Source organism: Malania oleifera, chromosome 8 (genome assembly GCF_029873635.1).
Source record: "Malania oleifera isolate guangnan ecotype guangnan chromosome 8, ASM2987363v1, whole genome shotgun sequence".
In the NCBI taxonomy this organism is placed as follows: Eukaryota; Viridiplantae; Streptophyta; class Magnoliopsida; order Santalales; family Ximeniaceae; genus Malania; species Malania oleifera.
This window is the reverse complement of record NC_080424.1, coordinates 38,539,232-38,566,569: the sequence shown is the minus strand read 5'-3', so window position 1 is coordinate 38,566,569 and position 27,338 is coordinate 38,539,232. Positions and strand designations below refer to the sequence as shown.

Sequence of the window (27,338 nt, the reverse complement as noted above, 5' to 3'; positions counted from 1 at the left end):
TGCATTACTTCGTTATAAAAATATTTTAGGCAAAAATTCATAAGCCCTTATGTTTTTTGAAAGGAAATTTGTAGATACGTCTATGTGTCTTATGTAGAATTTGTTTATTGCACTCTTGACGTGAATTGACAAAGAATATTTTTAAAAAATATCAAAGACTCATGAGTATGCATACATGTTAATAAGGGAAGGTTCATAACAATTCTTCAAATTAATAAAAATTATGAATATATAATTACTTCATTACGATTTACAATCACAATAGATTTATTTATTTAATTATTTATTTATTTATTTTTGGGTTGGACTTGATTAAACAAGTTTTTTTTTTTTTCATTTTTCTTTTAAAAACTGGCCTATACAAAAAAAAAATAAAAAAAATAAAAATAAAATGATAAATCCATTATTCAAAGGGGTTAGGACACTACCACGAACAAAAGATGTAACGAGAAAAAAGGATAGATTTTATACCTTGTTTTCACCATTTTGCCAACTTCAATTTTTCACTTCTCAATTAAAGTTCGCCCGCGGTTAATAATTATGAGCTGTAAGTTTTTCTTTTGGGTAAAAGTGCACATGGTGAAAATGTTTTATTGCCAAATGCCACCTCATTGGAATGCGTGCCCAAATTAATTTAAGTATTTTCTATAATATTACTCTTCAATTATATTCTAAAATGAAAGGTTTTCTAAATAAAATATGCATCTATTTTTTTTTTATTTTTTTTTTGGGTGAGATGATCCTCGTCACGCTAATTGGATAAAGACAAAATAAATCATGTTATTGATGCATAATAGTTTAATATTTACACCCTATTAAGTGGGACCCAATCATTTCTACACAGCATTTTATTGAATCTAAAATTTAAAAAGTTAGGTACTTATTTTTATGTTTCTGAATTTAAATTTTTTGAATTGATAAAAGAAAAAGCACATAAATAAGATTAAACAAAGAATGGAGGAATGAAAATATTTTAGCACAGTGGGGAGAGGGGCGCGAGATTTTCTATATAAGGCCATCGCTAGACCCGCTTTTCCCTCATATGTGCATCTCTACGTTTCTGTCTCTCTCAAAAGAAGCCCATCGCTGCGTCTCTCTCTCTCTCTCTCATCTCTTTCCTAAGACTTTGAGGTAAAGTTCTCTCTCTTTTATTTTTGATATTTTTTGGACAGAAGGTGTGTAAGTTATTTTGGTGGGTCTGAGTGAGGGAGAGGCTTCTCTGACATTTGGGAATTCTACTGAGGTCCCTTTGTTTTTTTTAACTGTTGGGGGTATACTATTGGGACATTTTTTCAAACTGAGGGAACCATAAAACGCCAATCTTATATTCTTATTCATGTGAAACGGCGTCGTCTCTGCCTCTTCTTCGTCATCCTCCTTCCCCCATCTTCTTCGCTGCCTACCAAACCCAGCGCCGCCCCGGCCTAGCACCGCCCATGGCAAAGCAGCATTTCGGATGAACTTCCTTGGCATCCGCGACGCAACAGTCCCTGTTCGACTAAATCGGTCCTTCAGTGTCTAGAAACGCCGTTGCTCAGTTGACAAAATCCCGCTGATTGATTCTCTCGATTTTTTCAACAATCTGACGTTTGCGGAAAGCGAACTACTGAGGTATAACACGTTTCATGGAAGCCACGGAACAGATCCATGTGATGGAGATGCCTCTGATAGTTTTTAGGGAGACAGGAAGAAAGAGGAATGAAGGGATGCTTCATTAGAATATAAAATAATAGACCCACTTCCCCCAATCCATCACTCTGTTTTGCTCCGATCCTCTTTTGCGACTTAAAATCTTTTCCCAGGTCTATTCGTTTCCGTGGTTTCTGAGTTCAATTAGTCCGCAGTAGCAGATTCAAACCCTAGAACTCAACCTCCGAGCATTCGATCCACGAGTCTTAGCAGATTAATTGTTGTAAAAGGATGCTATTTTGCCATGAGTAACTGGTCCTCGCCTTAGGCCCCGAACCTTTCTTCCCCGTGAATGCCCTTAGATACCAAAATTTTCAGTCAGATTTTTGCATTTTACTTAGTGATCCCGAAGTCAGAGGTTGAGGAAGGCTGGGTATTTTTTAAATTTCAGGCGATTGACGAAATTCAGGGAAGGTTAGTGTGTTTTGCGCTTCAGTTATGGTGCATTATTTTGTGTTCTGTAATTTCAGAACTAGGTTTGGGTTTTACTGCTTTTTCTGGGTATAATGATTTATAGGTATTGGATGTATGCTTTTATGCCCTGAATTAGTTTTGTTGCTTTTGCTATAAGGATGTGCACTGGTGAGAAAGAATGATTGTGGGTTTTTACCTGCTTCTTGGAGCCCTTCGAAAATTCTTGGTCAGCTTATGAGGGGCTTGAATTGAACTAGTTTGATTGGAGATTTGGCACTTGTTTATGATTTGTTGTGCTGCTTTCTAGGTTGATTATTGGTGTTAGAATTTTTAGATTTGTAATTATCTGTGGATTGTTTAATGTGTGAATCTGTGGTTTTATCTATGTCAAATTGGATTTTGCATTAACACACATTAGGATTTTGATGTTTGTGGGAAATGTAAGGTTGTTCTGCTAAAGCATGAATAGAGGCTTTGATTTATAGAGTATTTATATGGGTTGCTTTTATGATATCATTATTGCTTGTAATCTATCTATATATATGTGTGTGTACATATACATGTGTGGTTATGCATGTGTATGTTCACTGCATTAGATATTGAATCCTGTCTGTGTTTGTATAAAACAGATATATTTATGATCCTATACTATTAATGGCTATATACATAGTTACCGTACTGCCACAATGTGTATGCTTGTTATCTTATGAACTGAATTGTGTCTGCACGACAAGTTCTGTATGGTCAGCCCCTCCTAAAAGTTTTTTTTAAGAGAATGAGAAAAAGAAAAGCACTGTCCGTTAATTGATGATATTCATTCTATTATGGCTCTGGGAGGTGATTTTGAGTAACTTCAATTATGCATGTAGTCTGTAAGAAAATGTGTGGGAGGGTAACTTGATTTTGTTGTGGTTTTGATGAGAGAGAGAAGAGTGGCTTCATTATGCGCCATGGAGCTAAGTAGGTGTTTAAGCATGTTGAGGAGCAATGCATCATTGCATCTTGTGCTTTGAGTTAATATTTATGCATGAGTTAAGTATCTTTGTAAGTTTAAGTAGGAGTTCAGCCCTTTTTTGGAATGTCGTAAGAAATAAGTACTTTTTCAGAAAATACTTTTTATTTGTACGTATGTCAATAAGTAGTGTTTGGTTTACACTTAAATAAGTACTTATTCCAAAAAGTTACTTTTCGAAACTACTTTTTTTTTAATAGGAAAATAAGTATTTTTTAAAAAAGTAATTTTTTTTTTTTTTGAAAAAAAGTACTTAGTTGTAAAAGCACTTATTATAAGTAAGTACTTTTTCAGATAAATGCTTTTTCCAAAAAAAAACTTTTCTGTAAGTGGTTCCAAATGATTGGTTATACAGGAGCAATAGGTCATAGTATCTAGCGATTCAAGTTAATAGTTATGCATGAGTTATGTATCTTTGTGAACATTTAGCATCATTGCCTATTACGTTTTTTATTTTTTGTGTGCTGTTTGCTTTTAAATGTTAAGGCTTTTGGCATAATCTGTTTTGAAGGGGTTGAGACTTGAGAGTTTGGATATCTTTGTAAACTTGTTCTGATTGCATTTTCTTCCCTTGGCTCTTTAGGTTAATATAATATGAAGTTTGTTTAAAAATAACTATTGTGTTTATCTACTTGTTTTTCTAGAAGGTCAATGAGTTGAGGATTTTGTACATTTTCCTTTAAATTAATTTTCCAGTTGAAGTGGCTGTTGCAGCTTGAAATTTAGCAGTCTCACTCATCTGTTAATTCTGCGAAACTAGTTCAATGATTGTTGGCTTCTCTCATCATTATGTCTTCAGTGTTTTCATATTTATTTATATTACTAAATGTTTTTATTATGCTTTCATTCCTTCTAGGTTTTACATAGCTTTTCAGAACTTGACTTGCAGAAGTTGTCATGCTTATTAAAGTTTTACAGATAATTAATAGACTTGAGGATTCTTTGTGACCTGCTTGCACTGTTGGCATGTCATATCCATTTCCTGCTGAGAGAGAACCACACAGAGAGTCAGGTGTATTTGTTTGGATAAATAGTTTAGTTTGTATGCATTTAATACAAGATGGGATCTCGTGGAAGGCAATTTTTTGATCTTAATGAACTTCCTGCTGAGGAGGACGAAGAGGATGATAATTTCCTCCATTTCCAGCCTCAAAAGGCACTTCCTACTTCAAATTCCCACCCTTCTGATATGTTTGCAACTCAAGTTGATCCCCAGATAATAGTCAACAACAATGCCTTTTCCCATGCATCTTTTGTTTCGGGTTTTCAGCCTTTTTTCAGGCCCAAATGTACCAATGGCTTGGAAGAGAGTGTTGAGCAGAAGGGAACATGGGATCAAAATTCCAAGGTTGCCTTGACAACAAGCTCAAGAAATGCTAAGGAAATTAAAGTTTCTCAACCACCAGATTTGGGTTCTGCAAATGCTCAAGCTGTTGCAAGAGAAGAAGGAGAATGGTCAGATGCAAAGGGCTTTGCTCATGGGTACAAAAGTAGTAATATCAATGAGAATACAACTTTTGAGTATGATAAAGTTAAACAAGAGGGCATGGTCGAGATGATGGATAATCGTGCATTCAGCATTTCCCCTGGGAATATTCCTTGTGATGTCAAAACTCACAAAACTACAAAAGACAATAATAATAGTTATAATTCTTTAGAGTTGGATCCTGAAGCACAAGATCAGAAAATCAATTGTAACGAGAATCTGCAAGCCAGTGCTAAAGGTGATGCATCTATCAGTGGTCAGGTAGAACCTGAGTTGGTTCTGAAACTAAGAGAAAATAAAGGAGTTGAAGCAAGCCATGCATTGAAATGTGCCAATAATCCTGGAAAGAGGCAGAAGCTTGATCAGCAGAAAGAAGCCATGCTTGGAAAAAAACGTAGCAGACAGACAGTGTTTCTTAACTTGGAAGATGTTAAGCAAGCTGGTCCCATTAAAACTTCAGCCCCAAGAAAGCAGAACCTTCCATTACCTGTTACTACTCGAACTGTGAAAGAAGTCCGTACTGTTCCTGTGCCTGCTGAACGCACTGGAGAAAAGCAGAGTCAGACAATGACTAATAAGGATAAGCAAGTTGATTTATCAACGGATTATGGAGGCTCACACATGGAAACTGGTGAAACCAAAGCTGAATATAATGGTGAAATGAGTTCTGGAGTTCTAGGCAGGCCTAGAAGAATAAATAGCACCAGTGATCTCTCTGCAGGGATATACCCACCGCCCAATCCAAGGCAGGGTTCATGGAAGCATCCCTCAGATTTGAGGCAGCCGAAGAATTTGCAGGTGTCCTTGAGGAAGCCTGCTCTGGTTGGTCAAAGTTCAATGGATCTTAAACTGGGAAACAAGAAACTTCCACCCCCAAAGAAGCAAGTTGGCGTTAATACCCAGTATCAAGATACATCAGTGGAGCGCCTTCTGCGGGAGGTGACCAATGAAAAGTTTTGGCACCACCCAGGTATGAAATTACATTGACTTGCTCTATTGATTGTTATTTCATGGTGGTTGATATAAAGCATTACTTTTGGGATCATGTAACAACTTCATGTCATATATGAGCCTTTTGGCTCGCTAAACTCCAATTTTGATCCTTATCAAAACATAAAGAAATTTGGATAGTATTTATAGTTTTGGTTAGTACTTTTTTTTTTCCTGTTTGTGCCAGAGAGATTGATTTAAGTGTTAAAGAGTTTCAGTGTACTAGGGGATATTGATGGATTAATATCAATGTTTCATTGTATTTGATTGTATTTGTTTTGAGAGACTGAATTAGACTAGTTTTGCTATATTTGTTTTTCGATGGTTTGATTGTCTCTAAAAATATGTATGCTTCTTTTGTATTATGAATTGTGATCCTTGTATTGTAGGCTTTAACTCTATTTTACTACATTCAGAGAGAATGCTGTTGTTGCTGCTTCAGCTGCTGTTGTTATTATTATGATTATTTTGTAATTTCCTTTCTTGAGTGGCCCTAATTTCAAGTATTAATGGCAATCTCTAATCATCAGAGAAGTGAAAGATGTTTGCATTAGAAATGGAAGAAAGCTCTGTCACATTGGATCCATGGCACTAGTTAAGTGTGTTAATAGAGGAAGTTTAACAATACTCTATATGTAATTCATGTTTGTATCATAGATTTAACGATTTTAATCGTGATTGCTTATTGTAATGTAGATTTGTGGGTGACCTGAGATGCCTGGTATTAGTTTATTAATAAGTAAAGGCTGTTGATTGTATTCCTCAGGCCACACATTGTGGAGGTAATTCTTACAGGATCATGTGGAGGGTGTCCAACTGTCATGAGTACATGTTGGATGGAGGAATATATCCGTCATTCTGAAGATTTTTGAGCAATTTAGCCACCGTCATAAATTTTATTTTCGAGGGTCTCTCAAGCTAACATAATAAAGCTGATATAGTTGTGCTTACTTTATTATTTGCTGAAGAAGTGTTTATTTCTTTTTTAGCTATATTTTTTAGTATTGATATGTGATATCTAAGAAAGTTTTTCAACTGTTGGGCTAATAAGAAAAAATTAGTTTGTTATTTAGTTGTTTGGCTCATGTGCATGCAAATGAATTTGGAGGCAGTTTGATGAAGTTTCCAGTTTTTTTGTTGTTGAGCCCTTTTGTAATAGGTCGCTGTATTGCATGACCTGCTAGTGCTGTGGTTTTCGTTCGCAGGTTTTGTTGCCTGATTTATCTTTATTTCTACTGTAACACTGTCTTGTTTCTCCATCTGTACTAATGGATAAATTTCTGTTTATCAGAGGAGACTGAGCTCCAACGTGTTCCTGGTCGGTTTGAATCTGTGGAAGAGTATATCAGAGTTTTTGAACCTTTGCTTTTTGAGGAGTGTCGAGCTCAACTTTACAGTACTTGGGAGGAGTTGACAGAGATGGTTTCAAGAGATCTACATGTAATGGTTCATTTAAAAACTGTTGAAAGACGAGAAAGAGGTAGTAATCCAAATACTTCATTCATTTTGCGTTGTACCTTTAAGTTGATATTGAATAAGCTACCCCTATCTGTTGTCTAAAAATAAAAAGTTCCGCATATTTAAACGACAGTGTGGCTATGCCAGTGATCAGGTGTTTATTCTAATGAAGAACAAATTGTTGTAGCTTGATCCTCTCTATGGCTGTGTTTGCTGTTTAAGGTATGCGACCAAGCTTCAAAACATAGCTCCATGAATAAGGTTGGCTGTTGGAGATTGGGATGTGTTCTTTAGTTGTTTTCCTCGCAATCTTTTTTGCTTTATAGTTTGCTGAAGTCTTTCGTTATGATAGTTTATGATGGAGCTATGTTTTGGAATATGGCCATATGATTATGATCTTTGACTTTGTTGCAAAATCCTTGGTATATTATTATTATCGTTATTATTATTTTATTTTTTTTATTTTTTAGAAGAGCTTTGTACTTCAGATATATATATATATATATATATATATATATATATAAATTTTTTTTTTGGTTGGATTAGGATGGTATGATGTCATTGTGGCTTCTGCAAATGAATGCAAGTGGACATTTAAGGAGGGTGATGTCGCAGTTCTCTCATCCACTAGGCCTGGATCAGGTTTGAAATAATAATTGAACTTTGCCTTGTCCAGATTAATACTACAACTGTAAATTTATTCTCAGTTTAAATATACAAATCTTAATACACATATGATGTTGAGCAGTCAGAACAAGGAGGGCCAACACGATATTGGCAGATGATAGTGAGGATCCAGAGATTAATGGACGTGTGGCTGGCACTGTAAGGCGACATATACCTATTGATACTCGTGAGCCTCTAGGGGCTATTCTTCATTTTTATGTTGGGGACTCATATGACTTTAACAGGTGTCTTCACGACTTTCTATCTTTTTTCTTCCTGGTTATTTTGAATGTCCTAACATTGAAAATTTTTTGTTCTTTTATCAAATGTTGCGTGCTAACATGTTGATGAAGCATTTTCCCCCCTCTTACAGCAAGGTAGACAACGATCATATTTTGAATAAACTTCGTCACAAAGGTGTTTGGTATCTGACTGTGCTTGGATCTCTTGCAACCACCCAACGGGAGTATGTTGCCTTGCATGCATTTCGTCGCCTCAGTTTACAGGTGTTAAAATCAAGTTTCAAATGAAAAAAAGGCTTATATTAATGCACAGAATGCTTGTATGAATGCGAAATTAACTGATATTTTTCTTTTGGTAGATGCAAACTGCAATTCTTAAGCCTAGTCCAGAACAGTTTCCAAAATATGAGGAGCAGCATCCTGCCATGCCCGAGTGCTTTACTCCAAACTTTGTTGATTATTTACATAAGACTTTCAATGGACCCCAGCTAGCAGCAATTCAATGGGCTGCGATGCATACAGCTGCTGGTACAAGTAGTGGGACAACAAAGAGGCAAGATCCATGGCCCTTTACTCTAGTTCAAGGGCCTCCAGGAACAGGTAAAACACATACAGTTTGGGGAATGCTTAATGTGATCCATCTTGTTCAATATCAGCACTATTACACTGCTCTGCTTAAGAAGTTAGCTCCTGAAAGCTATAAGCAAGCTAATGAGAGCATTTCTGACAATGCTGCCATGAGTTCAATTGATGAAGTTCTTCAGAACATGGATCAGAATCTCTTTCGCACTCTTCCAAAACTCTGCCCAAAACCTAGAATGCTTGTTTGTGCTCCTTCTAATGCTGCAACCGATGAGCTGCTTGCACGCGTTCTCGATCGTGGATTCATTGACGGTGAGATGAAAGTGTATCGGCCTGATGTTGCCAGAGTTGGGGTTGATACACAAACACGTGCTGCACAGGCAGTGTCTGTGGAACGAAGAAGTGAACAGCTTCTAATGAAGAGTCGTGATGAAATATTTGGTTGGATGCACCAGTTAAGACATCGTGAAGCTCAATTGTCTCAGCAGATAGCTAGTCTTCAAAGAGATCTCAATATGGCAGCTGCTGCAGGTCGTTCCCAAGGATCTGTTGGTGTTGATCCTGATGTGCTTATGGCTCGGGACCAGAATCGAGATGCATTACTGCAGAACCTTGCAGCAGTGGTTGAGGGCAGGGATAAAATTCTGGTTGAAATGTCCCGCCTTATTATTTTGGAAGGCAGATTCCGCGCTAGTAGTGGCTTTAATTTGGAAGAAGCCCGTGCTAATCTTGAGGCAAGTTTTGCCAATGAGGCTGAAATTGTTTTCACTACTGTGTCAAGCAGTGGTCGCAAGTTGTTCTCTCGTCTCACCCATGGCTTTGATATGGTTGTTATTGATGAGGCAGCACAAGCCAGTGAAGTAGCAGTTCTTCCTCCCCTTGCTCTTGGTGCAGCACGGTGTGTTCTTGTTGGGGATCCCCAACAGCTGCCTGCTACAGTTATCAGCAAGGCGGCTGGAACTTTGTTATACAGCAGAAGTCTCTTTGAAAGGTTTCAACAGGCAGGCTGCCCAACAATGTTATTGTCTGTGCAGTATAGGATGCATCCTCAAATCCGCGATTTCCCTTCCAGATACTTCTATCAAGGACGCCTTACAGACAGTGAAAGCATTGCTAGTTTGCCTGATGAGATATACTACAAGGATCCATTACTGAGTCCTTACTTGTTCTACGATATTACACATGGTCGGGAGTCCCACAGAGGTGTATCTGTCTCTTACCAGAACATACATGAAGCACAATTTTGTCTTCGTTTGTATGAGCATCTCCAGAAAACTCTGAAATCGTTGGGTGCGGGGAAAATCTCTGTTGGCATAATTACACCTTACAAGTTGCAACTGAAATGCCTTCAGCGTGAGTTTGAGGATATTTTAAAGTCAGAAGAAGGGAAAGATTTGTATATTAATACTGTAGATGCTTTCCAAGGTCAGGAACGCGATGTCATTATTATGTCTTGTGTCCGTGCCTCAGGTCATGGGGTGGGCTTTGTGGCTGATATCCGCAGAATGAATGTTGCGCTTACTCGTGCAAGAAGAGCTCTTTGGGTATGGATTTCTATTTCTCCTCTCACCTGTTGATGCCCTTGCACACACATGCATGCACAGGCATGCTCATGCACAAGCAGATGCATGTGTACAAGCACATGCACACGCGCGCGCGCACACACTATAACAAGACCATGACCTTAGAATTCTTGATTACGGAGAGTAATATTAAACAGCATAACATGTCAACTTATGCCGAATGCTTCATTGTAAGTCTTATGATAATTAAACTTGGTGTGTCGACAGGTTATGGGAAATGCTAATGCTCTAATGCATTCTGAGGATTGGGCTGCGTTGATTACTGATGCTAAAGCTAGGAATTGTTATATGGGCATGGATTCTCTTCCCAAGGATTTTTTGGCAACAAAGGGACCAACCTACCCTCACGTGCCAAGTAAAATCTCCAACATGAGGGTTCTGAGATCAGCCGGACCAAGACTTAGATCATTGGATATGCAGCAACAGGTGGAATCCAGGTCAGGAACCCCATCAGAAGATGATGAGAGGTCAAGTGCACTATTAGTTTCTAAGAATGGGAATTATTGATCCTCAAAAGTAACCAATGGAGAATTCTTTGCATGATTCAGATCAATCTTCTGAAAAATGCTGAGATGACTGGCAATTTGACCTTCAGAAGGATACATATGCTGCTGAGGGTTGTGAGGAAGAGATATTCCTAGCTGATGGTTCTCACTTTTGACTGACTGCAAATTCTCTGTGAGCATCTGCGGAACTTCTTGGTGTTATTTAATTTCTAGATTCCATGATGCAATGTCCTCACCCAAATGATATTGGAGTATCAGTTCCTTGTGCTGATGCAGAGCAGCAAATGGTTGATTTGAAGTGAGTTCGTGCTGAATAATTTGCAGGTAACCAAAAGACAAGGGGAAAGGGAGTTGGAAGAGGATGTTGAGCTTATGCAAGTGGCTTGTTGCTCTTGTTGAACCGATTCCTGTGATTTTCCTGAAGGAGCTGCATTGGGTTGGTTGCTGGATATTTACTGTTGATTCCACCATTTTACTGGGCCCTATGCATGGCATTGACTATCTCTCTTCTGTGCAATAGAACATGCAAGTTGCTACTTCTCACCTGATGAGAACTTCGCCAGGGCTTCCATCTCTTCCTCTCTCTAGTGAAGCTTCTGAGTCGAGCTCCCGATTTTGTAGTTCTGTTCTCACAATGTACAGCTGCTGACTAATTTGATATTCAGAACTTTGATGAATCGGCTAATCTCCAACACGGTTCACTATTGAAAGTTGCTGAAATATATTCTTGGGATGGGCAAATGTATTCTTGGTACAGGGAGACACTTCCGGATAATGTCTCAAAAGTATATCTAAAATCTTGGGGGCTAATTGAATCTTCCTCTTATTTTGATTGTTTAATGAGCCATGAAGTGTGAAATTTGTTTCAACTGAAAAAAAAAAAAGGTATACCAAAATTTCTGTATAGAAAGGTCTTGTTCAAATATTGTATTAGATCCTTTAGAGGCATTTGGAACGTCGGCAGATTTGTACATACATCTTCACCTGCGGAATAGAAGAATTCTTTTGATGTTTTGTTTAAAATTTGGAATGTTGCGTCTTATGAGAGCAGTCTCTGCTATAAATCCTTGCTTTTTAGACATTTTTAAAGATGTTATTACTTGTTAATTTGGACCCAAATTGTCGGCATGACCATTCATTCACAGGTAAAGTAATAGGGCATTGTATGGATGTTGGTTACGATTCAAAGGAGAGTAGGGTCAAGATGCAACCATGTGGATTTCAGGGTTGTGATTATCTTGAGCTTGCGTCTTAATTGACATTGGCAGAGTCCTATCTCAGAGCGCCATACCTTTGTAAATTTTTGAGAATTGGCTTTTTCCCCATTCCTATGATGCCATTTCATAACGTTGTTATTCTATGTTTGATATATTAGAATGGAAAGGATTGAGATTAGAATTAAAGAAAATTTGTATGATTGTATAATTGTAAAGATCAATTCCTTTTTATTCTATGTCATTCTTGTCTATCAAACAAATTGAAATTTTTATAAATAAATATGACAATAAGATGTCATGAGAATGATATTTTAAATCTTTTATTTGTTTGGTAAATAAGAATTGGAATGAAATTTATTTTCATCCTCATATTCATGACTTTTAAAATGAGACACATTCAATGCTCATTGACTCCCACTACAAGTGAGAATGGGGATTCCAATGGGAGGAAAGCTGATTCTAACCTAAAACTAGAATCGCCTCCAACTCCCTCCCTGACTCGCGCCGTACTCCCCTCGTCTCTTCTCATCCCTGACTCTCCTCGATACTCCCCTCCCTCCCTCCCTCCCTCTCTCTCTCTCTCTCTCTCTCTCAACATTCTTCCATCCCTTCTATTGTTTCAGCTTCTTTTGCGGGGATGAGCTTCTGGGAAATTTGGTTGGAAGCAGTGTGCTTTCGGGGGCAGTGATTAGGGATTTTCTTTGTTGTTTCGAGCTCTATTTGCGTTGCAGAAATTGATCAATTTGGGCGAGTAGCAACTAATTTTCTTCAGTTCAGTGGCGTTTGGGTGCTGCAAGTTGTGTATGCTGATTTACAGGTGAAGTTTGGAATTGTAGTTTAATTCTGGGAAATACTTTCATTTTAGAAGTTCAAATTCTTCCAAATATCTATTTTTTTTTTTCCTTTTTGGTTTGCTGCTTCATTATGCTAATGGCTTGGGCAATGACCTAGAAAGGGCAAAGCATTTGAGTAATCCCTATTCTTTGAATTGTTGTTTCTTTCTTAGAGCTATTGAGAAGCCCAACAAAAAATGTCGGCAGCCTGTCAATCCTTCCATTGTTGTTTTCTTTATTGTGTTTTTTTTGTTAGGGACCATTTTGATTAAGGTATGAATAATTTGTATTATTATGTGTGATTGGTATTTGTAAATCACTGGTTACGGCTGTGTATTTGACTATAAAATTGAGTTGCCAGATGGTTGTGTTGTGTCAAGGTGTCTGGCAGGCAATAGATATATATAGAACACAATCCTGAGATTTGCTCTTTACTGAAGAAAATTTGCCAACCCAAAAAATTAATTGTAGTATGATAATCTTAAATTTCCTTAAATTTCTTGATATTGTATAACCTTCCGTGAATAAGTTTTAGTTGTAGCACAATCATAATCTGACAATCAGAGCACCTAGGTCTATGTAGCTATAATCACGGGAAAAAAATGGAGCTACACTGTAGTTGAAGGGCCCTTTTTTTTTCTTTGTTGTTCATATAATTTATGAAGTAGAACAAAAAGTAAAGATACAATATTTGTAGGATAATAATGCTATTGCAGTTGTTTTGCTAGTTTAGAATATGTGAATACCATAGTTGAAAATAAAGCTGAAAAACAATGGAAACAAGCTAGCTAGGCAGTGTATGGCCACCAGAAAAAAACACACAACCCCCCAGTCTCCAAAGTTACAATCCAGCAGTATAAGATCATATTGCAGGTATACATTAATACCTTATCAAGCCAAGAATAAAATAGGGCTGATCATTTCATATCACAGATGTTTACAAAACTCCATGACCCAAGTGTTGAAAGCATAGCAAGCCACTCGAACAACAGAAAAGCTAGCCCTTTTGGCCAGAGCCTAAAATTCCTTCATGGTCCTCTCTTTGCCGGAGTAATTTCCAAACATAAAACAAAGTTTTTTTTTTTTTGAAAAAAAGTAAGGAATCTAGAGATCATTATACATGTGGCTTATTGGGAATTTGTGTGCTGTTGGTTACATGATAGCTAACCGAAGGTGCTGTGGTTTTCTGCATGTTATTGACTTCTGCTAGAAAGTTGAAGGTGCCTCTTTCTATGTTCTGATTTGTGTGCTTTTCTGCATGTTACTGACTTCTATTTGAAAGAGCATGGAAAATAAGGAAGTTGCTTATGGGGATTCGTAGTTTCTTAGGTCTCTGAGGGCATGTTTTGAAATATCATTCACCACTTTCTCCTCGGTACAAGTGTAATGTCCAATTATCTCTGGTTCCTATTGAAATTGTTGACCTTTTTAGATCCATGATCCTTCTAATCTGGTCTGTAAAGAAGTGCTAGAAATTCTGCTAATCTAAACCCCCATTTTTTGATATAATTCTATGAACTTGGTTATTGATATCAGCACCTACTTTTATTTGGGTGTTTCTTTTTTTAAGTCTTAAAATATATTATCTGTGATTTTGTACTTTGTCACCATATATTGAAGTGTGTATAACCATATACTGGTAGGAATTTTCAGTTGACTTGATTGTGTGTGTTTTTCCTCAATCCTTTAATCTAGGACAATTTGTGGGCGTGTCTTTTCCAGGCTTGACTCCTTATAGTCATCCTCTGCTTACCTTTTTTGAAATTAGAGATACTGAGATTGGTGTTGTGAATACTATGCATCTTTATTTAAAATAGGATTTTTCTCTCCTCATTTTTTTGTTTGGAGAGACAAATTAAGATTGAGCAGAATCCATTTGAAACCCCATATACCAGTGTAAAATACCATTTCCCCAGGATTTTAGTTCTGGGACAGTATATAGAAACCAAGGGTGCTGGCTATTGCCTCCAAGTGGAGAAGAGGTGAGAGCCACATATGAACAGAGATGAGCTTTTGGTGTGTTTGGAAGAAGGAATGGTCGGGTCTTAGATTTATATTCATGTAAAATTCATTTTCTGATATTCACAATTTTGAATTCAAGTTTGATGTCCTATTCCCAAGCACAGGGTTAGGCAAGTTCTATTGATTTGGTATTTGGGCTTGGCTAAAGGATGCCAAGGACAGTATCTTATTTAGCCCATTTCCCCCTGTCTGGGCTTTCCATGGCCCTGGCCCAGTAAAATCTGGTAGTAGCTGTTATCTAGGTATCATCACTATGGTCTAGTTAAAGCTTATTATTTCCAAAGTCCAATTTTGCTTTTAGAGTCCATTAATAAGGTTTTTTGAGTGGAGAAGTTAGAAGAAGCTTTAGTCAAGAATAGTCATTTCCCTAGGCATGTGCAAGTCTGTTATGTACTTCATTTATGCAAGCCTAGACAATGAATAGCAATACAGGAAACACTGCAGGGATTTTGTTTGGTTTGTTCATTACTATTGTTATTTGAATTTTTATTTATAAATTTTTATTTTGAGTTTATTTATTGCAGTTATGGTACTTTTAAACATAGACAAGAACTTTTTGATAAGACAAAATAAGTTGGTAGTAATACTCACATACAAAAAACATGCAATTTTGTCTAATTTTTTCTTTTAAATTCTACATGTGCATTATGAATGAATGCTTTATTTTTTTTCTTTAGTTAAAAGTCATCTTCGAAAGAGTTAATTTCTTTATAAAAAAAAATTATTAGATTTATCCATTCTAATATACTTTTAAAAATTGATGAGTATTCCATTTCATTATTAATTACTTATACCAAACATGAGAATGGAATGGAGAATGGGAATCCCCATTCTATTCTAGTGTGATTCTATGTTTGGCACCAAACAGTGGAATGTGACTGATCATTCCATTTGACTCCGATCATTTCATTCGACTCCCAATTCCATTCTATTCTCCAATCCATAACATTTTTATCCCATTCAAGTTGTCCGTAGCAAACATAGTGTTAGAAGATATTGCAAAAGAAACACTCCTTAAAATGTTTGGCAATTGGATGGGGGATTCATGAGCAATCTTGAGTCTGCAAATCTGATCTCTAGTGATAGTTTGGTTTAGTCTTCCATTGTTAATGTTGCTGTGTTTCTCGGTTCTACAATCTTTGATGGTTGTATTCTAATACTTGATGCTGTATGACTTTATAACCTTTTTCCCATCTTGTTTAATATGTGGGCCTTCATTCATTCTTCCTTTAAAAAAATAGAGAGAGAGAGAATGTTTGGCAGTTTGATGGGGGATACATAAGCATTCTTGAGTCTGCAAATATGATCTCTAGTGATAGTTTGGTTTAGTCCTCCATTGTTAATGTTGCTTTGTTCTTGGTTCTACAATCTTTGATGGTTGTACTCCAATACTTGACGTTGCACGGCTTTATAACCTTTTTTCCATCTTGTTTAATATGTAGGCCTTAATTATTCATTTTAAGAGAGAGAGAGAGAGACAGAGAGAGAGAGAGGGGAGAGGGAGGGGGGAGGGAGGTACTAACACCCTTTCAAATAGATATTACATAGTTAATTGTTTAATATATAGGCCTTATTTCTTCCTTAAAAAAAATTCTCCTAGAACAACATGAGAGAGAGAGAGAGAGAGAGAGAGAGAGAGAGTTTGAATGATGAATCTTGATTAAGACCTCATATTTTTTAACATGAAGAATTACTAATAATATCCTTTCAAATAGATATTACATAGTTAATTCTAATAGTCATTTCCAAAGAAACATTATCAAAAATTTAGTTATTAAATTTGAGAACATTAATTTCAAATGTAAGGACTTAAATTTACATATGAAGGTGCCTAGTGTTGGCCAAGAGATAAATATACATATATTTATACATTTATCTTTAATGAAACGATCCCTATTTTGATTATGACAAATCATAACATCTTATTTGTGCGTTTGATCTTTGAATATATTTATGATGTAGAAAGCGTAAATGAGGGATGCAAAATGGAAACCAAGGAGTACCTAATCAAGCACAAATTATGGCGTATTCCATGGAGTATTAAGGAGCAGAAGCATGAAGATTTTATTTATTCTTTAAGTTGTTATAGTAATTAGGTTTCAACTTGTGCATGCATAATCATATGATTTGAAATGAAGCTCTCACAAAATGACCAAAATCTTAGATTGATTTTAGGGGCATAAACTTTTCATGAAAACATTTTTTTTCTAAAATAAGTTTTTTATTTTTTTTTTCAAAAAACCTCATCATGTTTTTTTTGTCGCATTAATAAGCACATTTCTCTATTAGTAACTCCTTATTTTAAAAAGTGTCCAGTATAAAAGTTATCGGATTTTCCCTTAACTTTCTGTTGATACCAAATTTGTATAATTTGAAGTTATATAGTAAAAGTTATGTGGCTAATACTAAAGAGTGTCTGTAGTAGAAAATTTTTTTTCATGTTTCTTCTATCTCATTGATGAGCAATTTTATCAATCAAAAACTTCTTATTTTAAAAAGTGTTCAACATGAAAGCTGTGAGATTTTCTTTTAGCTTTCTTTTGATACTAAGAACGTTCAATTTAGAGTTGTATAGAAAAAGTTATGTCTGAAAAACTAAAAAGCATCCACGCAGAAAGCGCCTAAACGGCCAAAAGATGGTTAGTACTCAAATTTATTTATATTTTAATACCCCCAACGGTCATAAAACAGTTATATCTACAATTTGCCTATAAATACCAAGTCTATACACTTGAGAAGACAAGAGAGACACTTGGAAGCCTTGGATTATCATCTTTATACTCTCTTTGAAGATCAAAATTTATTTTCTCCTACTCTTTCTTTTTGAAAATTTTTTTGGAAAAATTTTTTTGGGTTATACAAATAAGGCTTGAGCATATATTCTCATCCATATATTTTGCTTGAGAGTCTTCTTACTATTTGTTTTCAAAGGTCAATCTTGAAGAAATATTCTTCTCCTACTCTTCATTTTGAAAAATTCTTTGGAGAAAATATTTTGAGTTTTACAAGGTAACTTTGAGCAAATCATTTCACTCTTTTATTTTTACTTGGAAAATATTTTTAAGAGGAATATCATTACTCTACTAAGTTTTAAATTTACAAATCATTTGAGAGTGCATTAAGGTTTTTACATTGTACAACTCAACTTATTGAAAAGCATAATTGTATGAAAAATTTATTCCTTATATCATTGGTATTTACAGTTCGAATTGTGAACCGTGGTGAGGTAGTTACCTCTCATGTGGAAGCAGTGGATTGTAAAGAAATAGTTACGCCTCGTGTAAGCAATGGATTGTAAAGAGGTAGTTACGTCTCGTGTAAGCAGCGGATTGTAAAGGGAAGCTTCGCCCTAATAAGAAGCAGATTGTAATGGGAAGCTTCGTCCCAGTTTTAATGAGCGAATAGGGGAATCCTTGGGTGGTTTGTCCAAGGCGAGGACGTAGGCGGGAGTTGTTGAACCTCGTTAAAAACTTTGTGTTTGCATTCCCTCTTCTCTACTCTATTTAATTTTCATACTTTACTTTCCGCACTCATATGCTTATGTTCAATTTGTACTGAATGTTATAATTATATTAAATATTTGCATACATTATTATTTGTGAGTATTAACTTTTTGAGTCTGATTCTTGGTTTTGATTATGACAAACTATCTATTATTAATGCGTATGCCTAAGTACTTGAATAAGTTAATCATTTAGATTACTTACATGAAAATGAAGTGGAAGCTAGTTTAGACTTGAAGCACATTATCCTGGTTGATTCCATAAAAAGTCAATAGCAAAAGAAGAAGATATTTGTCTTAATTGTATATGTATTTTTGTTTCATTATTTGGTATAATAATTTATGGTTTGTAATAACTGCATCACATGCATAATAGATATTTATGCTCAACATGACCGTAGATGAACCATAGGGAACCAAATGACTGTAGGTCACCCTTCGGTCAATCGATGCTGAATTTTTAGGGTTAGTTTTCAAAGATCATAAATTGACTTTAGGTCTCCAAACATCACGTGGCAATGCTCCTATAACTTAGAAATTACAATTATGTAAATATAGGTGACTCTAAATGTGAATCAGGACTTATATACACATTTTTAATGTGTTCGATCGATCGAACCCAAACCTACATAGATTATTTGGTCGACCAAACCTCGAGGGTCAACATGTTGATTATTCAGTCGACCATTTTTAAAATGAACTTACTTGTTTGATCGATTGAATTAGCATGTGGCTGATTCCCAACACCCTGGTCGACTGAACTTCTAGTTGAAAAATAACCTAGTCGATCAAACCTTAGAATTTGGTCAACCGAACATATCCTGGTTGATCGAACCTTGGAGTATCCAAAATCACTAAAATTTGGCCGATTGAAACCTCAGTTCAAAAATGTCACGGTCAAATGAACTTAGTGATATGGACGATCAAACTTCAAATCTAGTCAATCGAAAACTCTCGAGTTGCCTAATTTTTGTCGAGGTAAAGCAAGGTTAATTTTTATTAACCTCAAACTTTCTCAAAAATACTGAATGAGTCTCAAACGATTATATTTTTTAGAGTATCTATATATACTCTCTCATTTGGTTTGATTAGCAATGGATTTGGAAAATCATTAGTCATAAAATTCTCGAAAATTCTTTTTGCTTATACTACTTATTTTGAACAAATTCTTTCAATCTTTCAAAATATATTTGTTTACGAGCTCTTTGATTTGAAAAACTATTCTTGAAGAGAATCATTTGTTCATACTCCTTATTTTACAAATAGATTTCAACTTGAAAGGGAGTTTGAACCTTTGAGTATTGTGCATATTTTCATCCGTTTTCAAGCATACAACTCTCATATTGCATAATCTTTGAAAATTATTTTTGAGAGTTAGCTTAGAGAGTTTTTCCCATAGTATTTTATATTGATAAATATTAATTGAAAAAACTCTAGATTTGCTTAAGGTCTTGCATCGTCATTGCAAGTATTTAAAGCTTGCATATTTTTATTAATATATATATATATATATATATATATATATATATTTGCAAGCTTTTATCCTAATCTTTATTGGGCATTGAGAAATATTTGTTGAGAGATTAAGTTTCTCAAGTTCCTTTGATTATTTGTTAATTATAATATCTTGAATTAAAGGTCTTACACACACATTGATATACTTAAATTGTTGTGAGTTGATATTTTCACTTGACCAATCTCACATGAGCATAACTACTATTATTTGTGAGTGCATTGGTTATTGTTTGAGGGCATCGGTACGTATCTGCTTACTATAGAAGCACTATAATTATACATGTTGATTGTGCTTAAATTGTTATATCTATTGTATTCCTGACGTGTGGTCGAAAGAGAGATACTTGTTCTGTGAAAGTCCTAGATTGACTTTGACCCGATTAGGAAAACTATGTGCACGTCCTCTTAAGGTATTGTATTAAGTGCCGCTCCACCCGTTAAGTGAGGTATAGTGTAATCCTCTTACTTGTGAGCTTGAGGCGGGGACGTAGGTAGTATTGGCTGAATCCCGATAACATATCGTGTGTCTATTGTTAATTTTCAGCATTTTATATTTCTGCACATGGATGTTGTATTTGATATATTGTGAATGCGTGTGATTTAATTTTCGCATATTAATTTAATCTGCGCAATTGGTATATGCTTAGAAAGAACCTAGGTTGTATATTACTGCTCCTGGTTTAGTTGAACTTAGGAAGAAAAGTTTTAAAATTTTAATTCACCCCCCCTTTGGGAATACATCAATTCAAACAATTTGTATCAGAGTCTTGTTGCAAGAGACTTAAATGTTTTTACAAAAAATTGCAATGACTCAATTTGGTGTATCCCCATTCGGAAAGGGACAGAATTCCAACAATATGTATCAGAGTCTTGTTGTAATAAACTTAAATGTTTTTACAAAAAATTGCAATGACTCAATTTGGTGTATCCCCATTCGGAGAGGGACAGTCACATTTTAGGTCTCTTGTATTTTGTGGTATCGATTACATCACTTGAAAAATTAGAATGGGCGTATTTATAAAATCAATGCATTGGATGGCCTGACGGGTGATTGTTGATGGAATTCGTATGCCCCTTGATGAAAATGATATTAGGTTAATGCATGTGAATTCATATGTCATGGATTCATTATGCTGCGCTTTAGATTTTAATATTCTTATATTATGACATGTAAAAGTGCACAACAAATTTGGGAAGAGCTGGAAAGGAAATATGGAGAAAGCAAAGAAGAGGAGTCTACTTCTACGAATATTTTAACTCCAAAGGATCAAGAGGAGATAAATAATGGGCCTATAACATTTATTAATGACAAGGTATATGATTCACTTTTTATTTTAATTAATGATGTATTTGATGATGCTTGTTTTATATCATGCAATACATCATGCTATGAATCATCTTATGTTTATTGTGATGATAATGCATGCATTGATTAAGGTGGTAATTCTTGTATTAAATCTAATGTTGAATCATCTGCGTCTAATTGTGGAAGCATGACATCTTATGAGAAATCGAAAAAGAAATTCCTTAATGCTCATAAGATTACTGTGAGGATGTCTAAGTAAAAGATCTTTCTGAAAAACAAAAGTAAAAAGATGGCAATACAATTAGAAAATCTAAAAGATTATCTTGCCACATTAGAAAATAAAAAGATTGAGAAAATATTGAAAATTATATGCTTGGAGAAAGAAACGGATGATTATTCTAGATTTACATTTAATGCTAAAAATCAAAAGAGTAATCAGAACAAACCTTTAGGATTAAGAAGAAATATTTCTTTCAAAAAGAGTTCATCTCTTAAATCCCATAATCTTTTTCATGCCTCATTGAGCAAAAGCAGAATATATAAACATAATCCTTCATGTATATACAGAACATGCTTATTCTGGAAAAAGGAAAGGGCACATATGACTCAATTGTTTTCTTAGAAGTGCCAGAGGCATTGACAAGGGAATGATGTGGGCAACTATGAAGGCAAACCCCTTAGGACTTGAGGAAGATTGGTGTCAAATAGGTATAACATAATTATTTAATGCTTCTGTAGATCTTATGTTTAGGTATAGAGGGTAGTGATTTCAAAAGACTTGTGAAGTGGTATGTGCTTAAAATGAAAAATCTTAGTATATGCATTAATTGCTATCACACTATTGCACCATAGACTAAATCCACTTCAAAATGGACAGAGGCATTGTTGTCTGCTATATATTTCTAAACACTTAATCCATGTTTGAGTATAAAAATCTTAAGCATATATTGTCCATTGCACATATTTGAGCTTTAGGGAATCCATCTCAATACATATTATTTAACCCTAAATTCTTTTTGAATATGAAAGCCTTGATCAATTTTTGTCATCATTCTAGGTTTGAAGCATTAATGATAATAAATTTCACATCTATCCAGTGCAAATAAAAAAAAAATCATCATTTCTCAATCAAATTAGGGGCATCCACTAAGGGAATCAAGTCTTCTTCTAGATATCGTAAAATTTTCCCTTTGAGTTTAAATTGTAAACCCTCTAATTTTGGTTTATCTCATTCATAGGAAATATTTACCAAATCACGATCATATTAGGTAAAGATCTATTCTTCCCTTGGTTTATATCCTTGCTTAAAATAGTGATCATACTTAAAAGATACTTTCCAATCACCAAAGAGTTACAATCAAAATTCATATACTCGTCTATGCTCTTTGTCTTAAAGGATTGGACATTTTTGCTTGCATGCATATTTTTTATTATCCTCTCGTAATCAATCCAAAATACTTATCTGAATCATTTTTTCAAGAGTATTTATGCATACTCCTTCACAAGCTCTCAAATTAACTTCAAATCAGTTAGAGCTTTTTGAATAGCTAATAAGATTATTGTAGGTTTCAATTCATTTAAAGGTTCAAATTTCAAAAGAAACCTATGCACAACCAATTGAAAGCTATTTGAACATGAGTCTCTCACGAATTGAGATTCATAAGAAAAGAGACTGAAGTAAGCTTATTACACTTAAAAGAATCTTCATCGTGACTTTTTGGTCCGACAAGCCTATGCATTCAAAGTCAAGTCTAATTCATTGAAAATCTTAGAAGACTTGGCTAAAGAACTTGAAAAATAAGACATAAAATGAATAAGTACATAACTTAGGGCGAGCATTTCCATTTCATGACTATATTCTTTGAATGCGCTCATGATATTTATATCCATATGCGCTTATGATAAACACAACAAATTTCTATCCATTATTTGATTATATCATTTGTTGGATAGCATATATTTGAACTACTGAATTGCATGCTTGTATTTAATGTCTCCTGCATGACGGATGCAGTTGATGTGAATTGCATGCTGATAGTAGAATTTAGGTTGTTGCATGCTATGTATGATCTATCTTCTGAGAATAACCAGTTATCAAGTACAGGTTTTATGAGAAAATGTTCAATTATTGTCGAAATTTCGACAGGAATTTTTCCAAAGTAAAACTTTGTACAAAGATGATTATGATGGAATAAGTGCTAAAATCTTTTTAAAATGATGAGTGAAAGCTAAAAATATATTAAATTTCATCATAATATAATCATCAAAGGTTTAGAAAAGCTCAACTTCATCCCTATAGAAAGAATATAAATGATCTTCATGCATCACTTTCGTTTATTGAGATATTGAGGCTCTTTTGAAATCTCTGAACATTATATTGATTCGATATGGAATGTTCTTGGGTCATGAACTTTATAGTATGCCTTAATATATATTTTCTAATGCATCTATGGTCTATAGGGACAATTGTGCTAATCAAGTGATAATTATAGTTGACAAATATTCAGCATAGTTGATTTAAGAAGTTCAAAAATAATTGCTTATACTAGGCATAATCAAATAAATCTCATATTAGTATATGTAGTTCATTCATCTAAGTTATGTTTCTAATCGATATGGTGAGCATCTAAAATTAAATTTCTATCTTATTATGCTCACCCACTTATTTAGCTTAGATTTGTTTTGGATTCATTGTGGCTCATGTGCTTAATTATGATGTTTGTATTGAATATCTTAAATGAAATTAAATTGCTTAGCCACAAGTTCTTTTGTCATGCCATATGATCCTCATTTTCAACCTTATGATATTTTTGGGATTTATATGGTTGCTTTTATCTGGTTATATTAAGGGTGTGTTTAAATGCTTAAGCAGATGAATATTGTTTGCTTGCATTATATTAAAGTTATATTTTCAACAAACGATCCACAGTACTTTTTGCAAACATCAAAGGGGGATATATATACATATATATATATATATATATATATATTTACATATATTTTTATTATTTGGCAAGAAATGATTTTACCTGTGACATTTTATTTCTTGCGTATGTGCTTAAATGTAATATTTTTAAAACAGTTTTAAATTTTTACATGCCCTTTTACTGATGTTAAAAAGGAGAGAATTGTTTGAACAAAATATTGCATATATTTTATACTCATAATTTGAATGGTCTGAGCTTATGGGTGTTTTAATAATTTAAACTAAATGCATAATTAATTTTAAATGTCTTCTTTTTTGAATATGCTTGTATTGTACTTTTTATCTTTCAACTTTGCATATTCTTAGAGGGAGCCTTTTTTGGCTAAATCTCATTTTGTTTCGATGCGTTTGTCATCATCAAAAAAAGGGATAATGTTGACCTTTTGGATCCGATCCCCAGTTTTGATTATGAAAAATTGCATGTTACTAATGCACGTACCTAAGTACTTAAATAGTTTAATCATTTAGATCACACACATGAAAGTGAAGTGGAAGCCAATTTGGACTTAAAGCACACTATCCTAGTTGATTCCATAAAAAGTCAATAGTAAAAGAAGAAGATATTTGTCTTAATTGTATATGTATTTTTGTTTCATTAATTGGGTTGTAATAATTTATGGTTTGTAATAACTGCATCACATGCATAATAGGTATTTATGCTCAACATGATCGTAGATGGACCATAGGGAACCAAATGACTGTAAGGCAGCCTTTGGTCGACCGACGCTGGATTTTTAGGATCAACTCTCAAAGACCATAGATTGACTTTAGGTTCCCAAACATCACGTGACAAGACCCCTATAACTTAGAAATTACAATTATGTGAACAGGAGTGACTTTAAATGTCAATTATGACTTAAAGACACATTTTTAATGTGTTCAGTCGATTCAACCCAAACCTACATAGAATATTTGGTCGACTGAACCTCTCAGGGTCAACACGTTGACTATTCGGTTAACCATTTTTTAAATGAACTTAAACTCTTTGGTAGACCGAATTGGCACATGGCTGATTCCTAATGCCCTGGCCGATCGAATCTCAAAATTTGGTCAATCGAACCTCAGAGTATCCAAAATCACCAAAATTCAATCGACCAAAATCTCAGTTAAAAAATGTCATGGTCGACCGAACTTAGTGATACGGTCGATCGAACCTCAAATCTAGTCGACCGAAAACTCTCAAGTTGCCCAATTTTTATCGAGGTAAAACAGGGTTAATTTTTATTAACCTCACTTAAACTTTCTCAATAATATCGAATGAGTCCCGAAGGGTTATATTTTTTGGAATGTCTATTCGCTCATTTGGTTTAATTAGCAATAGATTAGGAAAATCATTAGCCATAAAATTCTCTAAAATTCTTTTTGCTTATACTACTCATTTTGAACAAATGCTTTCAATTTTTCAAAATATATTTGCTTACTCTCCTCACTCTTTGATTTGAAAAATTATTTGTGAGGAAAATCATTTGTGCATACTCCTTATTTTGCAAAAAAATTTCAACTTAAAAGGGAGTTTGAACCTTTGAGTATTGTGCATATTTCCATCCATTTTTAAGCATACAACTTTCATCTTGCATAATCTTTTGAAAATTATTTTTGAGAGTTAGCTTAGAGAGTTTTTCCTATAGTATTTTATATTGATAAATATTGATTGAGAAAATTTTAGATTTGCTTAAGGTCTTGCATCTTCATTGCAAGTATCTAAAGCTTGCATATATCATATTTTTGCAAGCTTTTATCCTAATCTTTATTGGGGCACTATATTGAGAAATATTTATTGAGAATATTTGATTAGGTTTCCCAAGTTCCTTTGATTATTTGTTAATTATAATATCTTGAATCAAAGGTCTTACACGCACATTGATATACATAAATTGTTGTAAGTTGATATTTTCACTTGACCAATCTCACATGAGCATAAATACTATTATCTGTGAGTGCATTGGTTATTGTTTGAGCGCATCGGTATGTATATGCTTACTATAGAAGCACTGTAATTGTACATATTGATTGTGCTTAAATTGTTATATTTGTTGTATTCCCGACGTGTGGTCGGAAGAGGGAGACTTGTCCTGTGAAAAGTCCCAGATTGACTTTGACCTGGTTAGGAAAGTTAGGTGCACCATCCTGTTAAAGTGTTGTATTAGGTGCTACTCCACTGATTAAGTGAGTCATAGTAGAATCCTCTTACTTGTAAGTTTGAGGCGGGGACGTAGGCAGTGTTGGCTGAACCCCGATAACATATTGTGTGTTTATTGTTAATTTTCAGCATTTTATATTTCTGCACATGTATGTTGTATTCGATATATTGTAAATGTTGCGCATTATTTAATTTTCGCATATTATTTTAATCTGTGCAATTGGTATATACTTAGAAAAAACTTAGGTTGTGTATTACTGCTGCTGGTTTAGTTGAACTTAGGAAGAAAATTTTTAAAATTCCAATTCACCCCCTCTCTTGAGAATACATCAATTTCAATAGTGGGATTCATGCTTGTTTAGAAAAATCTTAGATTGTGTTATACTAATTGTAGAATTAAAATAGGGATAAATTGACCTAAATTTTTTTTTTAAATACCCAATTCACCCCCTCCCCCTCTTAAGAATACCCCATAACTTTCACTAAAGAAGTTAAAAGTATGTTTTTATTTCTTTTTGTAATCTGGAGTACATCGAGATGTTTGATGTGCAATTGCACAATTTTTTTTTTTTTTTTTAATATCGCCGAGTGTCCACGTGCGTTTTACGCTCCGTGACTATTCCGACGCCCTGTGGAGTTGACCCCACAACACCACGGGGAAGGTAAGTTTAGGAGCCTAGGGGCGAGAATCGAACCCGGGAGGCTTTTTACAAGCTGACCGTCAAGCGGCACTCCCAAGAAATGCCTTGTCACCTGAACCACGCCAAGGGGGCAAATTGCACAATTTCTTGATAGAGTGTCAAGAGGGCGAGCTAGTTGGCTTAAGGGATGATTGTCTAGTGAAAGTGATTCTCTTATGTACAAACATGGAAGAAATAGTAGAATACTATATAAAAAATAAAAAAATTTGGTTTTTAGTGATGAAAGTATTAGTAACAGTTTCAATTTCGTCACTAAAAGTGTTTTATTAGTGACAATTTCTAGAAGCCTTCACTACTAGTGTAAGTATTAGTGATGATTTTATTAGCCGTTACTAATAAGACATTTTTAGTGACGAAACTGAAACCATCACTAATACTTTTGTCAATAACACCCAATTTTCCTACGCAAACCATCGCTGGAAACCACTGTTCGTGCAACAACTATCTAAGGAAAATATTAGTGATGTTTTTTTAGGGTATTAATAGCG

At 34.7% G+C, this 27,338-nt stretch overlaps 2 protein-coding genes across 8 annotated transcripts in view; both read left to right on the top strand.

Annotated features, from left to right (window-relative positions):
- Nucleotides 1-966: 966 nt before the first annotated feature.
- On the top strand, nt 967-11,651 carry LOC131162003 (uncharacterized ATP-dependent helicase C29A10.10c-like). 6 transcript variants are annotated; one of them, XM_058118095.1, is made up of 8 exons: nt 967-1,131; nt 4,026-5,571; nt 6,883-7,071; nt 7,596-7,691; nt 7,798-7,960; nt 8,089-8,221; nt 8,317-10,083; nt 10,330-11,651. In XM_058118095.1, the coding sequence occupies exons 2-8, from the start codon at nt 4,176-4,178 to the stop codon at nt 10,627-10,629; spliced, it is 4,044 nt and encodes a 1,347-aa protein (XP_057974078.1). In that variant the 5' UTR covers nt 967-1,131; nt 4,026-4,175; the 3' UTR covers nt 10,630-11,651. The 6 variants fall into 6 exon arrangements, 5 of the variants coding, with proteins under 5 accessions (XP_057974078.1, XP_057974075.1, XP_057974077.1 ...); XM_058118092.1 differs by having other exon boundaries at nt 1,038-1,131; nt 3,972-5,571; XM_058118094.1 differs by lacking the exon at nt 967-1,131 and adding an exon at nt 1,157-2,103.
- Nucleotides 11,652-12,401: 750 nt separating this feature from the next.
- LOC131162002 (proline-rich receptor-like protein kinase PERK14) overlaps nt 12,402-27,338 on the top strand; it is a 29,367-nt gene continuing 14,430 nt past the window's right edge. For both annotated transcript variants that reach the window (XR_009138666.1, XM_058118090.1), the window contains exons 1-2: nt 12,402-12,662; nt 20,895-21,030. Coding sequence is in view for 1 of the 2 variants with exons in the window: in XM_058118090.1 (XP_057974073.1) it covers nt 12,649-12,662; nt 20,895-21,030 (150 nt within the window). In the remaining variant the exon portion in view is untranslated. The remainder of the gene's footprint in view (nt 12,663-20,894; nt 21,031-27,338) is intronic.

Excerpts from the sequence above, each read along its gene's own strand:
- LOC131162003 (XM_058118095.1), top strand. The coding sequence starts at position 4,176 with ATGGGATCTCGTGGAAGGCAATTTTTTGATCTTAATGAACTTCCTGCT. Across the intron at positions 7,692-7,797 it reads ATCCACTAGGCCTGGATCAG|TCAGAACAAGGAGGGCCAAC; the intron begins GTTTGAAATAAT and ends GATGTTGAGCAG. Across the intron at positions 8,222-8,316 it reads TTCGTCGCCTCAGTTTACAG|ATGCAAACTGCAATTCTTAA; the intron begins GTGTTAAAATCA and ends TTCTTTTGGTAG.